Below are 18,001 nucleotides of genomic sequence, written 5' to 3'. Positions count from 1 at the left end.
GGTTACAATATGTCAAAGTTAAATTGAAATTAGGCCGATAAACTGACTATTAATGAGCCTAAAATCAGTGGAAACAGTGTTCTGGGTCAATCTGATTTTTGTTTCAAGAGGAGATATGAACCTTGCCTCCAACATGGAGAAAACATCCAAAGAAAAAGGGGTGGGCTTATTAAGTAAACATACATAGAAAAATATAGATATATATCATAGAATTGGACCTGGTGAGAATCCTACTCCAGACCTAAAGAATCCAGAACTTAAACACCATCATTCTAGAATGAGAACCATGTATAGCTAACAACACAGCAGATGTGTAAGCAGACGGGGGATTCCTTTTGAAACTTTAGTTAGTCCTCTTTTTATGATGCATTACCAGATTTCATGGCTCAGACTGAAGGGCATTTTTTAAACTCATTTATGTTAGTGTTACACAAGTAAAGATGTGTTTAAGTAAAATTTTGTGATTTAGTTCTAAGCTAAAACGTTTACAAGGGGGAAAAATGAAAAGAAGTCCAAATCCTTAATTATAGCCTAAATATGTGAACCTAAAAAAAGAAGCCGGCACTTAAAATAGGACCAACATGTTGCTACAGTTTCTATAAACAAAAACTGAAAATGCATTACAGAAAACACAACCTACATTAGTAAATTTATCTAAAAAACCAGGATGCTTGATGAACTTTAGCATGATCGATGTAAATATTGTCGATAAAATGACTTACCATGATTGTCTGCTGCAGAGCAGCAATAGGTGAAGAATATCAGAACCACAGGGGGGCAGGGGGAGAAAAAGATCCACATGAACATAGAAACTGTCAGCTCTAAACACTAACCTATCATATGAATGTGTGCTTTTGCTTCTAAAACGGTTTAATGATTCAAGCATGGAGAGTTACACTATGTTAGGAAATTTTATCAAAGCAGATACTGAATGACTTTGATTTAACTTTAGTGCAGCTTTGTTCCTGCAAAGATCGAATAGATCCTTTAGTCCAATCTTAACAGTCTTACTGCACTACAAAAGACGGGTAAACCAAACAGGAACAATTTCCCTCTTTGTATTTCACGAGTTAACGTCTTTGCAGCCTTTTGGTATGTTATTTGCGTTTCTTGTTTCCAAAAACTCATTTAAACCTGAAACCACTGCAAATCCATTAACATGCCACAATGATAGCAAACCAGCTGTCTTTTATAGCACAGTATTAATTTTCCAGTTAGGTGAGCGAGTATGTAGAACCTCGGCCAAGAGAGCTGCAGAGGGAATAGGCCCCTTCCTTCTCACAGTGTTTACCAAGTAAGGCAATGTTTAGCCTTTCTAGAGCTGCTCAACCTAATCAGTGGGAAAACACTTGTTTAAAACACATGCAGTTTAATAAAACTTAAGCTAAATTTTGTTATCTATACATTCAAATAAAAAAAAGCAGATAAGTTTCCCCACGACAGATCATTTATTCTGGAACTTTTTTACCAGCCTTGCTTGAAATAAATACATACATCTTATAAAATATTACATTAATACTTCATAGAAAACCACTGTATCTCATATATTAACACAGATGGTGTACAGTTGGTCACTAACAGCTGAGTCACAACAGCTACCAGGCTAAATGTTTAAAGAAGACAAATTCACCAAGAGGTCAATGGAATAAACATGCCTCAGGTCTGGCTAGGCTAACATTAACAAGCCACCTATGACAAAAACAGCAGCTTTGCTTCAATAAACTCACCTGCAGTTGGAAAGCTGTTACATAAAACAGTGTGAAATGAATTCACCTTTTTAAGTTCAATGCTTCCAGATGTTGCTGTTTTGTCAATAGCTAAATAGAAACCTTACCACTAATATAGATAAAATGTAGTTGATGAACAGACATCTGATTTCATACACATGGTTTTCTATAAGCAGAGCAACTTTCTTGTAGAAATGGTGAAACTTTGTCTCCACTGTATACAGACATGAAACTAATAACATCAAATGATAATGGCAGATTTTCATGAGGAAAGATTTTCTCACCTTTCTTCGCTTTTTTCTGAAGTTTAAGCGTGTCTGAGGACTTCTTCTTGATTTCCTGTCGAGCTCGTTTATACTCTGTTCAAACAGACCAATTAACCGGGGTCAATTCACTATTTTGTTGCACATTTTATACTAAATATTTAGCGTGATCAGAAACAATTAAAACAGTGAATAAATGTTAACTGTGAATAAAAGTAATGAAAATGAAAACATTACCTTTTGCATGGTCTTTGTCTAAAGCGTTGACGCCCCTTTTCCACTCCTCCATTTGTTCCTGGAGAGGGTTGATCAGATTCTCCTGGAAGCATCTGTTAAACAAGAGAGCTGTCATCTCTGATCCAAGGCCAGATTATTTCAAATGACCTTCAAACGAACCGCTGTAGTTTCTCTGATCCACTCTAGAGTAGGAAGCCTTTGCAAGATTGAGCGATATTGACATCAATGAAGGATAAAAAGCAAAATCAACATTCATTTTTATAAATACTGTGCCTAAGAAACTATTCGTACCACCTTATGGACTTGACTTCTGCCCCCAATATGTTAAAAACCTTAAATACAATCCAGTTATCTGATTAGAAAACAGTTTTCCAGTCAATAACCTGTCTTAGCTTGATTAGGGTACAGCCTACTGATTTGCTTTGTCGCAATAAGAATTCATGCCAAACCTATTCAGATTTTTATTTGTAAAAGATTGTAAAAGAAAACCATTTCACATGTCGAAATAAAGAACATTTAAGTTTGTGGAAACAATGTTGGACAGATGAATATCAATCACCTGATTGCAGTGGAAAGCAGACTGTCAGACATGAAAAATGCAGAAACATCAGTCTGGTTTATTTACGTGGCATATAATCTTACATCAATCATTGACAGACAGACAGACTGGGAGGGATAAAGAAAAAAAAAAACACCCACACTGTGAGAAAAAGAGTCTGCAAGTGTCTATGCATCACAGGAGGAAGTACTAAGGTTGTGCAGTTATGTCTGTCAATCATTACCCAGGCATAAACGTCTTCTGAGACACATTTGTAAAGTGTGTGAAAAGCAGACAGCTGCAGCCTTAGTGAGTCGAGCTAAAATTAGACTTTTCCCTCTTGCAGACATCTCCGCAAAGTGCGTGTCAGTGGGTGGTTGTTGATGGCAGCCCCCCACGTGTACGGGGGTCTGCCTGCTATGGAGATCCAAATGGAATCTGGACTGAAATGCCAAGTGAAATTAAAGAGCCTCTTGTCTGAGATGTGTGTGGTAATGGGACGAGACTCAGCAGAAATGTATGGTGTGTGCATCTTTTTTTGTGACATTATAGATGCACATGCAGCTAGACAAATCGGCTTCTTCCCAGCATTCCACAACAAGGGTCACGGTCACCCACTCACCCGAAATGTCAGCATGTGAAAGGCAAGTAGAAACAACAGCTAAATGATGAATCTTTTTTAATATTTGTGGGGAGATTGCTTAGTCAAAAGCTACAATACAAGTTCAAGTTAAGTGGGGAGTTTCCTTACAGTGAGAACTGTTTGAGTTTAGCCTCTATGCTGCGATGCCTCATGCACATCCTGGTCAGCGCCGACCCGATGTCTCTGGTCCCACCTGAAACAGATGTGAAAATAATGAAGAAAAGAGGGTGCAGAGAAAACATGATAAATATACACATTTATATACATCTGACATCATCAAACGTTTATTTCAGTTACTCCATTAAAACATGCTGTATTAACTAATAAGACAAACAGTAAGATGGGAACAGGAGAACATTTTAAAATAGTTACAGGAACACCTAAACCAAAGGTCCGTTAATCCAAAGTTAATCCAAAACAAACAGCTAGATCAAAAACCAGAAATTTCTATTAAAAAGGGGAAATATAATCTTGAGATCCTTTAATTTTTTTGTAAAAGGAGTTTAATGCCTCACGAGGTTCTCTATCGACTTCCTGTGAGAAATGACAGACAGAAAATTGTCATATGTGGATATTAATGAACAAAAAAAAAACCTGCTCAAATACTGGGTTGCAACGTAAATTACTTATGACGTTAAAAAGAAAGGTTATTCCTATCTGGACAGACTGATTCCAAAATATCCAAACACTCGAACAACCAACTTCTGTTAGAGAAAGAGGTGAGAGAAAGAAAGTGGTTGGGTAAAGTGTCCTATTCCCTCTAAGCATTCATCCTCTCACAGGGAGGCGACATTGATTGACAAAACTATTGTCTAGATGTTCAGTATGAATCAATAGCTTCACTGCAGGACCACAGTGTGTTTTTTTTTTTTTTTTGCTCCGAACAGAGACAAGAGGGCCAGAGTTAAAGCCTTTGACGTAAACAGAGGGAATCTCTTTGCTGTGTGAGTGTGGAAGTGGCTACGACAATCTTCTGAAATGTAAAATCTCCTACAGAGCGAGCCATCCGGCTGTCTGCAGCCGCCTTACAGCATGCAGAGATGCATACATAGCTGTCACTCACCCAGCCACTCCCACCCACCTTAATAACAAACACCAGCAGACAACTGGCTTGCAACACATCCAAGAAGTTGCTGCTGTCGCCTCCAAACAATCAAACAGGAACAAAAAACTCACACACACAAAAAAAACAAAAAACACAGACACTCTGCTGATAATTTGATCAGGATGGCTTCAAATTGTGAAAGACATTTCAGGTTCCTCAACAAACCCATTACTCAGATTGCGTGAGATGGTTTTAGCCAACCGGTCTGAACTGTGTAAATATAATTATAGTAATGAACATACCATCAAGAAGTAGGGTTGGATTTCTAAACCGGCATCTTAAGGTGTGAAAAGAATTCCTAAGGTACATTAATGTAAAACAGAGGGAGTTGTTTAAAGAAAACAGCTCTGGTTTCAGTTCTGTCTAAACAGTGAATGTTTTTATAACTGATAGGACATTGGCTTACTGGTATGTTACAGCAGCAGTAAAACAGTATGCACACTGTTGTTATAGTAGCAATGGTTTCTATGAATCAACTCATTGTGGACAAGCTCATTTTCACACAATCTAAATCCATTTTGCTCTTCTGTTTTGTTCCCCTTCTCAATAGTTTTTAATTGCTGAATAACAAACTAATCTGCGCCACAAAGAATCCAGCTTAAAGAGTATTAAATCTTCCATGAAGGCAAATTAAAACTTTGTTGTACTATTCAGCTACATTTAATATCCTGTAAGGGCCACAGAGCTCAGTGTTAATCCTGTTTCTGTTTTATTAAGTCCTCCTTGTTTTTACAGAAGGCATGGCAATCATAAAGACCTCTCTGTTGCACAACACGATAATGTTTATTCACTCCTGCGATGAATTGTTCAGTCATAACATACAGCCGTCCATGTTGCCCCTGACTCCCTCACTGTGACGTGTCGTTATTATTGTGGGCGTGGCTCCTTGATGTAACACTACTACAGACGCCACAAACAAAAAAAATATGTTCCTGATTAGAAAATGTCTTAATTTAATAAAAGTCTGCCATATTGCACAGGAGTAAGATCAAGTGGGACACAGAAACTAAATAAACGGCATTAGATTGTGTTCATATACAAGGTAACTAAATTGTATGCAAGGTTTTACATTTTTCATGGTCCTTTTATAAAATCTTTAACAACAAAAAATAATGTGATGTTTAGAAAATACAACAGAACACAAAAAATTGAAAAAAAAAAATACTGTTTTGTATTAGGTACAAGGCCTCATAGTGAGATTTATTTTGGATAAAAGTTTGCAAATTGCTTTTTCTCATAGCTGATTAATTGCTAAAAAGAATTTCAAAAGGGCAAAATGTAAAAATAAAAGAAATACACCCAACCGTTTATTTTTTTATTTTATTTTATTTTTTTAACAGCAATGATTTCAGGAAAGAAATGCATTTTAAACAAATTTGGGTTTCTGGTGAATGAATTAGGATTTTGAGAAGACTAGTCAATGAATCCAAAATGATGAATGGATCTCCATTTTTACATGCATATAAAATCCAGAGTAAAATGACTCAGAATAAGGAAGTTAAAGAAAAAGAGGAAGTGGTATTTGCTGCATGTAGATCAGAGAAGCTGCCCACAGCCAGCTCTGTTCATGGGCAACAGATGGCTGTGGTTAAGTATGGGCCGGTGGTTAAGCAGATAAGAGACTGAGGATAATACACAGCTGGATACACACTAACATACGCTTCCCCAGCTGGACAGAGGTATGGAGATCTGGTGAACAGTTAATTACAGAGCTCAAGAAAACGTAAGTATCCTCCACACTAAGCTACAAAACATTAAAAATGTGCTTTACCCCTTTTAAATTCTCCTTGTAATCAAATGGAGCAGTGGTCACCCAAAAATAATAGAGAAATGTATTTCACGATGATGTTTACGTCATGGACGGACCAGCCCAGCTGAGTCCTTACAGTTTAATGATTTGGTACACTCAATAGTTCAATTCAATTCAGCTCATCAACTCTCAATGTGTCATTACAGAGACAGTTCAATCCATTCATACAGTTGGATTGGTTCAAAGTTTTTTAATAAAAGCCAGCTGACTGCATCGATATTCGCTTGCATTGTGATGCGACAGCAACTTCTCACACTGAGCATGCACACAGCGACAGTGGAGAGGGAAAAACTCCCTTTTAACAAGGAGAAACCTCCAGCAGAACCAGGCCCATTGCAGAGGCCAACAGAGTTTCAAGGAGACAGAAGCAGACAAACAAAGGGAACATATAGAATCACTGATCCATAAATACTTAGAAAAGATAACTCTAAACTAGCCCCATAGGTGGCTCTGTCTAGAAAAAAAAACATCCAAGCAGGGAAGCTCTGAGACAGTTTTCATACCAAAGGGACTGAAAGAGAGCACATATAGTTTGTCACAAAGAAAACAAAGCCCCTAGCTCTTTCTAGGAGAGAGACAGGACTAATTACTGAAAAACAGGACCAACTCTGTCATCTATAATCAAAAGTGTTCATGGCAGGACCACGGTAGCTATTGCCTTCTAGGATGCCAAACAGCACCAGACACAATAAAGCTACTGTGATGAGAAAAAGCAGAGACCATAAAGGTAGGGGTAGAACTAATAAATACTTCTGTAAAAGTAAAAAAAAAAATCCACTGGACTTGGTTTCCAAGATTTGAAGAAGTTTTGCCACCTCTCCAGGAAGCTGTCTTCAAATCTTGAAAACCAAGTCCAGTGGATATTTTTTGAACTTTTACGGAATGACTATGACCTGGATGACTGAGAATCTTCATCAACTAAGAAATACTGCTATATGGGAGAAAAGAGTATGAAGCAGCTTGAAGAAACATCCTCCCTATGTCCTCACGTAGTCAAGCCTGTAGAAGCATAACTATATAGATAGATCAGGACACCCTGAGCAACTCCAACTTTAAGATATATCAGACAGGCAAGTTTAAAGCTTAGCCTTAAAAGTAGACCCCATGTCTGCCTGATGGACTAAACTGGTAGCTGGTTCCAGAGGAGAGCGGCCTGATAACTAAAAGATCTGCCTTCCATACTAGAAAACACTAGTAAACCTGCAGACTGAGAGCGAAGTGCTCTTTTAGGGAAATATACAAACTATAAGATATTAATTTTCATCAGAAATCTGGCTGCAGCATTTTAGATCATCTGAAGGATTTTAACCACAGTATGTGGACTTCCCAATGGTAAAGAATGACAATGGTCCAGCCTGGAAGTAACAAATGCATGACTAGTCTCTCAGCATCACTCCTGGACAGGATATTTCCAATTTTTGCATTATTCCAAAATAAAACCAATATTTTTTACTTAATTATCCAAGATTAATTTAATTCCATCCAGGTGAGGAGCTTGACTATTTAGCGTCATTTTCATAGACTCTGGTCCAAAGGGAATAACATCTGTTTTGTCTGCATTTCAAAAGCAGAAAGCTTAGAGCCATCTTGGTTTTCATGTCGTTGGGCATTATGGACAAATACAGATGAGTATCATCAGCATAACAGTGGGAATTAATCCCACAATGTTTGATAATTCAACCCATTGGGAGCGAACATCTGGTAAAGAGAACTGGTCCTAGCACTGATCATTGTGGTACTTCACAGGTAACCCTGGAGGATGAGGAAGATTTATCATCAACATGAACAGACTAAAATCTGTCAGATAAGAAACATTTAAGCCATCCTAGTGCAGTTCATTTAATTCCTACAAAATATTCAAGCCTCTCTAAAAGAATATCTTGAACGTCTTTATTAAATTGCACCTCTGAGATCTAACAGGTAAAGAACAGAAACGAGTCAATTTTCTATAAAAATATAATTAATGACTTTCATCAGCTTTTTCAGTGTTATGATGAGCTCTAAAACCTGACGGAAACTCTTTAAAAGGACATTAGGGTGTAAGTGCTAGACTACTTGTTTAAGAAAAATGTAATAATAGATATAAGTCTATAATTGTTCAAGTGTTTTGGATGGAGTAAAGGTTTAATTACAGTCACAGATTAATCATATCTAAAATGGAGATGGAAATCAGAAGGAACACTTCATTAAATAACTTTGTTGGAAGTGGATTAACCTACAAATTGAAGGCTTGGATAATAATAACTTTGCTAACTCGGCTGGAAACATCAAAACAGTCCAAATGCAGCTAAGGTTCAGATGCTACCTCCAATATTGCCTCACCTTCCAGAGATGAACCAATTGCATTTAGAGAGGTTGCCTCACAGATTTAATCATTTACATAATCAGTCACATTTAGGTTGGAAAATGAGTTTTTGCATGAGACAGTAAAGGAAACATTTTACAAATACACAGAGAGGGTTGGAGCTGAGCAGCAGTTGGCATGCCCAGATTGATCCACCCACACAACACAGATATGAGCTGGCTTTTCATTCACTCCGTTATTCTGATATCTTGCTGTTATATCAGATAACAATGAAATGAGTTCAGTTGAACTACATAGATACTATTTTACTCATATAGGCTGAAAGAAAAACAATATAATCCTTTAACTGTGGTCTGGCTTCCTTTGACACCGAGCTCACCTCCTCATTCATCTCTATCTGCTGACAGAGAGTCAGCTTGTCTGTCTTGTGTTGCCTATACGTAAATACACACACAACAGACAGCAAGTCTAGCCTCAACAAGCACAGACACATGCAGCGTGTGGGCGTGCAAACACACACGCACCTGCTGTAGTGTGACGAGTGCTGACGCTGAAAAGCTCTGGACTGTCTGACTACAGTTCCCAACAGCTGCCATGCAAAGACAGGACAAGAGACAGGGATGGGTGACGGGGGCAAAAGATGAGGAGAAAATACCGTGTATACACTGTGCAGTATTATTGGATTGAATAGATAGAGTAGATTAAGTATTCAGACTACGATATGTGTGTGTGTATTATTTTTTTTTATATTAAATATGACTGCATGATATCAATGAAAATATAACATTCAATATTACACAGTTTATCAGCGATGCTGATTGATTGAATGAACATTTTCATTCCATTAAGCTAACATATATAGCACCAATTTACAACGTTCGATGTGAGTCGTCTCAAGACACTATACAGAATCAATTCAATCATATATTACAGACAGATTGGTTAAACTTTTTCTTACTAAGGAAACCCAGCAGTTTGCATCAAATTATTGACTTGGATACTCATCTTATACATGTATCGATTAAAAGCATGAAAAGTATAAAAGGCAATCCAACAGGCCAAATATATTGCTGGCATCGGGAATTTTCCTGCAGGGCTCCTGAGATATGATTTACTGTCTGCAGGTTGTGCTTTATCTTGCAGTGCTGCATTCAGCATATTGAGCAATGATAGTTTTAAGGAATCATTCTACCTTTTACAAAAGCACAATATGGAAACAGATACTTAAGGAGACAGTCTAAAATGTTTTGTGTTTTTTTTGTAAAGCATATTAGAAAGATGGGGTTTTCTTTGATTGTTTCAGTTTTATTAACCTTTATTTAGAAAATATGGAGTCAAAAACATCAATCAATCAATCGATCTTTCTTGTCAACTTCAATTTGCATTGTAATGGATCTTCATGTTTGAGCTGCAACCTCAAAAGGAATGTTTCTAGGAACCTTTGTAGGTCTCTGGCAACTTATCACCTTCCCTACCTTTTCAATTTGTTACTTACGTAAACTGAAATTCAAAAGGTAAAACATTACCACAGAAACTGGTCTTGCAGTCTATGCATTTCTTTACAATACCTTAAAATTAAATTGTCTAGAGCTGTTTTTAAACAAAATTTATTTTTGTATTAAAGTATAAAATACATGTGATTATTTTACACTTTCTCTAACCAAAGTGATTATACCACAGTTCCACAATGTTAATCATGAGAAATACTTTCTAATACAAACAGTTTTAATCTTTAGCCATCCTCCTCTTATAAACTCCTGTCCCTGTATGGAAAGTCCCTTTAGATTTTGTTAGCTATGCGCTTTCCCTTCTGTGGAGTTGGCATTGGTGCCCAGTTGGAACATAACATTTCAATGGTTTGTCAGGTCAAACACATTCAACACTGACATGCGTAAATTTCATCCGCTGAACTGTGCGGGAACTTCTGACCCAAGGTAAATTTAGGAAAATAGGCTACAGGCTAATAGATGCATCGATGCCGAACTACTGAGGTGTCAGTCTGCTCATTAAACAATGTTTTAGTGGTAAATGGTGAAAAAAAAAAGGTTATTTTGTAGATGTTTTTCTATTTAACAAATTACATAATTTCCCTGTTACGATAAAAACTGGGAAATTGAGTTACAGATCGCCTGCATTGCTAACACTGCTGTTCATATTGCGTCCTTGATCGCACATCTTAGAAAAGATAGAGAAGTGAAAAGTATTAAACTGTTTCTTTAACAGATTCCTGTCATATAAAATGTCTTTAGTCATTGTTGAAGAGCAAATCTATGTAACTGACCTACTGCATTCTCAAAACTGGAGGGTGTCAATGAGCTTTGCTTTTGGATTTTGAAACCAGTCATAAAAGTGTTTGCATCTCTAAATCCTCTCTCTAGCCTTTCTGTATCCTCCGTTCATTTTGTCTTGTTTAGTTTTCTGTCTTCCCCCAGTGAAGTCTAAATACTCTGCTTGCTACCATCACCCCTGATGTATGAAGAAAGTTCCAAAGTGTTTTCACAGTGTCTGAGTTAATCCAGTCAATAAGCAGTAGCCTAGTTCAATGAGCGGTCAAAGTCAAGACCAAAATAAACCCCTCGTCCTCCATGCCATGGGAAAGTTCAAGCTGATAACAGGAACCGCTTTTTGCAAATATTCTCTCAGTATCATGATAGCATGAAAACTATGACATGTATGAAAATTAAATGAAATCTACTCCTACTGTCGCAGTGATGTTGATGTCAGAACAAGGAGCAGTAGATGTTTAAAGGTTTGTCTTAAGCGATAGAGCTTTATTGCTGGGTCTCAATCTAATGATATTGGAAAAGATGCACGCCATGCAAGACATGAGATTCAGAAATAAGCCTCAATTTAAGAAACCTCATTAGTAAATGGACTGTGTCAAGATGAGGCTACATCTGACTGTTTTTCCAAAATCTGACCAGTTAAAGACGGCAATGAGGGGATTAAGCGTGTCATGAGATGCTGGGGAGGGAGACAGAGTGAATAAAAGAATAGATTACCCTTGAGACCTTTCTTGCTCTTTTCTAGGCTTTGCTGCCCCACTTTCCAACTAATCTTCCTTTTTTTCGGTGTGACACACATTCCAATCACAGAGACACAGGGAGATTTAACTAAGACCTAAAGCAATGAACTAAATTGGCTGGTTATTTTGGTAGGAGATTGCTATTTATGATACCTAACTCTGAGATCAGTTTTGCTGCGAGCATTAGGACGTGCAAAAAGTCTGATGCCACAGTTAATCATTGACAGTGAGGAGGTCAGACGTTTATGTTTTCATTGCCAATCCTGAGTAAACTTAAGTCTGAGTCACGCTTCAACAACGGACTACACTTAAGGTTTAGACTGAGGAATGTTCATATTTTTGGAAAAATATGTGTGGTTGGATTTTTCAAGGTTCATTAAAATAAACTTCTTGTGTAAAACCTATTTTTATTCTTTGGCTTTTAACACAGCATAAAACTCTTTGTTTTAGCATTTGTGGTTTGTTTTGTTGTTTTTTTTTTATTTTTTTTTTATTTGTTTGTATTATTTATTTTATCTTAGCATATTAGTTTTATTGCTTTAAACCTCTATGTTGTTGCTGTACAATTTTAACTTTACCTGATATGTACTGCAGTTTGTGACAACTCTGGTTGTTTTAAAGGGCTTTATAAATAAAGTTGAGATGAGTTCTTCAGATCGACACGGGCTTTTAGGTGTTTCCTTTCATAACAGTGGCATGTAGACATTGTTATATAAGTACCTGCTTGAAAGGTTTTCCCAACCATCCGGACTGATGCAAAAAAAAAAAAATGCAAAGAGAATGGAGTTTGGTTATTCCTGCACATTAAGCAACATAAACATTATAATAACTATTTGCTCCACTGATTATTTTGTGCAAAAAAAGTAACAAATATTGATCTATACACACTTTTTAATATCAAATCCATAAACGTCCTTTAAGTTTAAAACACTTCATATATGTACCAATTTCCACTTGAAAATAATTAAATCCATTGCTTATATCATTCTCAATCTGGTCTGAAAAGATGGAGCTAATTATCTTAACCACAACTTCTCAAACAAGTCACACAAACAAGTTACACAATATTGTTATGAATACATTCACCTTTCTGATTTTGTCTGCAAACACCAGCTAATGATGCATGAAACTAAGAACAGGGGATTAAAGACCATGCAAAAAATATCTGCAATAAAAATAATAAAACAAAACACCATAGTCAGATATGGGAGCTAAACACTGATAATAAAAAAACAAAAAACAAACAAACAAACTCATAAATAAAAGATATCAATTGGATAATCAGATTTCACATGAAAGTTGAACAAGGCAGAGAGATCATCACAGACATCTCATCACTGACAATCTTATTTATCTTTCTCTCTCAAAAAGTATTTTGGTTTAAATAAAGATAAAAATAAATAAATGAACAATTGTATATCACAAATCTAAATGTAAATTTTTTATTTCTTCAAACAAGTTTGCATAAGTGCAAACTGGAAAGCACTCAGTGAAAAGCAAAACCTTTCTTAACATATTAAACCCAACAGGACTTTTGCACTCACTAAGTGAGCAGGCCTGTGACCTTTCTTTCCCCCACAGTAAGACTAAGAGGTCTGTGGTCTGTGGGATACTGGTGATAATTTAAACCAGAGGCACGCTACACAGACTGAACTGTTTGCCAATGCAACACAGCACGGCCTTGTTTGCAATAACTACCACCAGATTACATCCACTATGTGTTTGTCAGAGACTTTGCATGTTTATGCGCTTCAGTGTGTGCTCACATGTGTAGAAGTTCCAGCATAAACTCACAGTTGATCAAGGGACTTCTTTCTACACAAGGCCACCTCAAAACCATCTCACAGCTGATTACAATAGCCAGTACTTTAGAAGTACATTAGTACACCTACATGACCTACATTTAAACATTGTTTACTCATGCAGCAACATAAGGAATTAAGTATTTCATTACTTACCCAGTTTTGAACTGAGGAGTTGAACACTGCTAAAATTTCTGTCTTTAAAGTCAAAAAGATCTTAATACAGACATGGAGGCAGATTTACCTTGAATAAGCACCATAATTTAAAATTTGAGTTGTAGAACAGAATGCTACATCATTTGATGGAAATGAAAATTATCAACCTACAGAGGGTTGAATTCAAAGACACCCCAAAAATTACAGTGAAAAAATGATGCGGCAGGCTAGTCCATTTTGATGAAATTTCATTGCAGCAACTAAAAATTGTATTCAGTAATTTGTATGGCCCCTTTGTGCGCGTATGCATGTCTTACATCACCGGGGCATGCTCCTAATGAGACGACGGATGGCGTCCTGGGCGATCTCCTCCCAGATCTGGACCAGGGCATCATTGAGCTCCTGGATAGTCTGAGGGGCAACCTGGCGGCGTCGGATGGATCGAAACATAATGTCCCAGAGGTTTTTTATTGGATTTAGGTAAGGCGAGCGTGGGGGCAAATCAATGGCATCAATTCCTTCATCCTCCAGGAACTGCCTGCATACTCTCGCCACATGAGGCCGGGCATTGTCGTGCACCAGAAGAAACCCAGGACCCACTACACCAACATAGGAACTGACATTGGGTGCAAGGATTTCATCCCGATACCTATTGGCAGTCAGGGTGCCGTTGTCGAGCCTGTATAGGTCTGTACGTCCCTCCATGGATAGGCCTCCCCAGACCATCACTGACCCACCACCAAACCAGTCATGCTGAACGATGTTACAGGCAGCACAACGTTCTCCATGGCTTCTCCAGACCCTTTCATGTCTGTCACATGTGCTCAGGGTGAACCTGCTCTCATCTGTGGCGCCAGTGGTGGACTTGCCAATTCCAGTGTTCTGTGGCAAATGCCAATAGAGCTCCACGGTGCCGGGCAGTTAGCACAGGACCCACTAGAGGATGTTGGGCCCTCAGGCCACCCTCGTGAAGTCTGTCTCTGATTGGTTGGTCAGAGACATCACACCAGTGGCCTGCTGGAGGTCATTTTTTAGGGCTCCTGCAGTGCTCATCCTGCTCCTCCTTGCACAAAGGAGCAGATACCGGTCCTGCTGATGGGTTGTAGACCTTCTACGGCCCTGTCCAGCTCTCCTGGAGTAACTGCCTGTCTCCTCCATGTTCTTGAGATTGTGCCGGGAGACACAGCAAACCTTCTGGCAATGGCACGTATTGATGTGCCATCCTGGAGGAGTTGGACTGCCTGTGCAACCTCTGTAGGGTCCAGGTAGCGCCTCAATCTAACAGTAGTGACAATGACCCTAGTCAAATGCAAAACTGGTGAAAAAGAGTCAGAAAAGATGAGGAGGGGGAAAAAATGTCAGTGGCCTCCACCTGTACAACCATTCCTGTTTTGATATTTGTCTCGTTGTTGCCCCTCTAGTGCACCTGTTGTTAATTTCATTAACACCAAAGCAGCTGAAACTGATTAACAACCCCCTCTGCTACTTACCTGAACAAATCAATATCCCAGAAGTTTAATTAACTTGATGCTTTACTCTGATTATTAAGTGTTCATTTAATTTTTTTGAGCAGTGTATGTAGTACAGACCAAAAGCACTGTTAGAACTGGCACATCAAAATAAAAGCACGTCCTCTTTAAACTATTCAGAAATTAAACCAAACATCACCAGGCTTCAACACAATATTATCAACATTTTCCTCTGTGTTCAATTATTCTGAAAAAAAAGATTAATAATAATGTGTTAAATAAATATTACACTTAAAATCTGCAGCAATGCAAAGTAGTACCAAGATAAGATGGTATGCATTAGATAACACTTGTATTGAAAGACCGGAACACACCAAATCCGATTTTGCATCCGATCCGACAGATAAGCGTGTCGGAAGATGTTGTGGCGTTTAGCTCTCACTGAAAGTACATGGGGATGATCACACCCGACATGATTTTATGCATGGGGGCTTGCGTAGGTCTGATTGAGATAGTCCACAGGTCCATTTTAACCGGACTATTTAGCAATTCATTGACAATGTCATGGGTCTGACAGCAAGAGGAACGTGGTTGTAAAATAAAACCCATCCATTTTGGGGGAAAATGGAAAATACAATCTGTTAATTGGAAGGGGAAAGAGTCAGTTTAGGAGTCGCACATTAGAGACTGACACGGGAGTGGATTTTCACTCCTGTCCCGTCCCACTCCCCCAGAAAAAAAAATTGTGTCCCGTCCGGATCCCAGGCCTTAGTAGAAATCTAAATCCTGTCCCGTCCCACTCCTGGTGAAATTACTCCCACTCCCATTCAGAATGACTCCCGCTCCTGCACCACTCCCATTCTTGTTGTTTTTGAGCGCGGGTGAAAAACTCAGAGCGGAAGCACTGTTGGTTTTTGGGTCGTGTGGTTTTTTTGACTCGCATTATTGTGTAGGCTTCAAGGAAAAAAACTACAAAATGGCGGCGCCAGTACTGGATTTTTTTTCTTTCTATTTTATTAAATTTTTTGGCATCAATCCTAGTTTTTTTTTTAGTTACTATTGGTTTGCTCCAGCTCCCGTCTGCTCCCATTAATGTTTAATCCTGTACCGTCCCAATCACGTGATCGTTACTAATACTGACTCCCATCCCACGGGAATCCCGTGACCTGTGGGATTCCCGAAAAAAATGTCAGTCTCTATCGCACATGGAGTATATAGCAAGCGGGACAGACTTGTACAAAAACATTCAATAAAACCTTAAAAAAGAATACCTCACTCATGATAGCAATTCAGGAGGACAGAAAAAAGATAAAGTAGTGATCCTCTTTGAGCCTTGCAAAAACAACCACGGAAACAAAGCTCAGTTTATCAATCTCCTCAGAAAAAAAAAAAAAATTTACTTCAGGACAAAAATCAGATACAGTGAAATAGTGCTCCTCTTTGAGCCTCATAAAAAAAACTGTCAGTGCAACATGGAAAAAAATTTGAATGGAGATTAAAAAGTCAGACGCAAGCTGTATGTTCCAGCCTTTACCTTTGATATCATAGTACAAGGATAAACAATCTTTGTTTGAGGATGAGTGTGTTTATTAACACTATTCTGTCACAAAAGGGTCACCTGCCCAACGTACAAGCTAAAAAAAAAATAAATAGAAAAATGAATAACTCCATGTCAGTGTAGGTCATTCTGTTCATCTGTTAATGCAAATGTGTCCTTTGTTTGAGGCATTGTCTGACACCCACTATTAGAAAGAGAGCACTAAAGTTTATCACACAGACTGACACGCATGTAAAAGAGCAAGACATAAAAGCACAAGAGTATCTCAAAGTAAGCAAATTAGTACCCATGCACTTAAGCAACTTATGCAAATGTTACATGAGATAACACCTACACACGTCCAAATCTTGTGTTCAAAGGAAACTTGTCCACTCAGCAGACAAGTCAGGGCTGTCCTCGTTTTACCGGGAACCCTCACATAAACAGCTAGGATGTTAGCAGGAAATGTTGTCACAGCGAACAAATCTCTGGTGGTAGAAAACTCGGAGGTCAACAGGTTCACATTAGAAACACAGACATCATCAACAATCCTGATAATGCCGGAGTTCAACTTTGATGGCCATGAAAGATTTTTTGTAAAATTATATGTAGCCTTTTGCTTTTTTTTTTCTATTTAAACAATCATTTACTGCAGTTTATTCATAATACACATGAACAACACTAGAGAGAAATAAGTTTCTGCCTTCTGCTGAGCTACAGGTTTATTTTTGAGAAAACAACGAGGAGAAGCCAAAGAGCGACTGAATGACTCAAGATTGAAGTGAATTTGCCGGAGAAATGTGTTTTGAATTCGTCTTTGCATGCTTGTCAGGCGATCCAGAGTTCACTGGTCTAACCAGGTTTATGTTTAAACAAAAACAGGGTAGCAAACAGTGCTGACACCTGCAAACACACGTGTACACATTGGCTGAAATTCACTGGAGTTTTGAGTCCGACACACATTAAAATGTGCTTTTGCTATTACTCTAAAACCTAACACCTCTCACTTAATGAAACAGATTTTTAAAATGACAATTAGAAACCGAAAAAAACAACCTTTAATAACTCACTAAACATTCTAGCTATGAAGTGTGTTAAAGTCCAGATAGCATGAAGTGGCTGGTTTTAAACGGTCAATGTCCACACTGCAATGATCTGTAAAAAGCTATAATAGGATTTTTAGTAAACAGCAGCAGAGGCGTGCTGACTGAAGAGAACCAAGCTCATCTTGTGGACTGGGTGCTACTCTGCCCCCGACGGAAGACAGGAACCATACAGACCTACGTCTAGCCTTGGCCTGGAACTGAAGAAGGAGAACAGAGCCGTCTCACATAGATGGGAGAGACTGGGTTAGTTCAGACTCTAAGACTGCTCTGTAGCAGAA

The 18,001-nt window shown here is 38.2% G+C and overlaps 1 protein-coding gene across 5 annotated transcripts in view; it reads right to left on the bottom strand.

The window, feature by feature from the left end:
• The window catches only part of LOC107090495 (metastasis suppressor protein 1-like), a 51,101-nt gene that overhangs the window by 14,310 nt on the left and 18,790 nt on the right, over positions 1-18,001 (bottom strand). For 4 of the 5 annotated variants that reach the window (XM_015383902.1, XM_015383904.1, XM_015383903.1 and 1 more), the window contains exons 4-6: positions 3,517-3,601; positions 2,228-2,319; positions 2,012-2,086 (exon numbers count right to left, since the gene is read on the bottom strand). In XM_015383902.1, the coding sequence (XP_015239388.1) occupies positions 2,012-2,086; positions 2,228-2,319; positions 3,517-3,601 (252 nt within the window). Of the gene's footprint in view, positions 1-722; positions 1,138-2,011; positions 2,087-2,227; positions 2,320-3,516; positions 3,602-18,001 lie in introns of those variants that run through there. The other variant, XM_015383907.1, reaches the window with a different exon arrangement.

The sequence above is a fragment of the Cyprinodon variegatus genome, unplaced genomic scaffold (assembly GCF_000732505.1).
Source record: "Cyprinodon variegatus isolate N-32 unplaced genomic scaffold, C_variegatus-1.0 Scaffold297, whole genome shotgun sequence".
NCBI classification, from domain to species: Eukaryota; Metazoa; Chordata; class Actinopteri; order Cyprinodontiformes; family Cyprinodontidae; genus Cyprinodon; species Cyprinodon variegatus.
The sequence above is the reverse complement of the archived record's forward strand: the minus strand, read 5'-3'. Positions and strand labels throughout refer to the sequence as shown.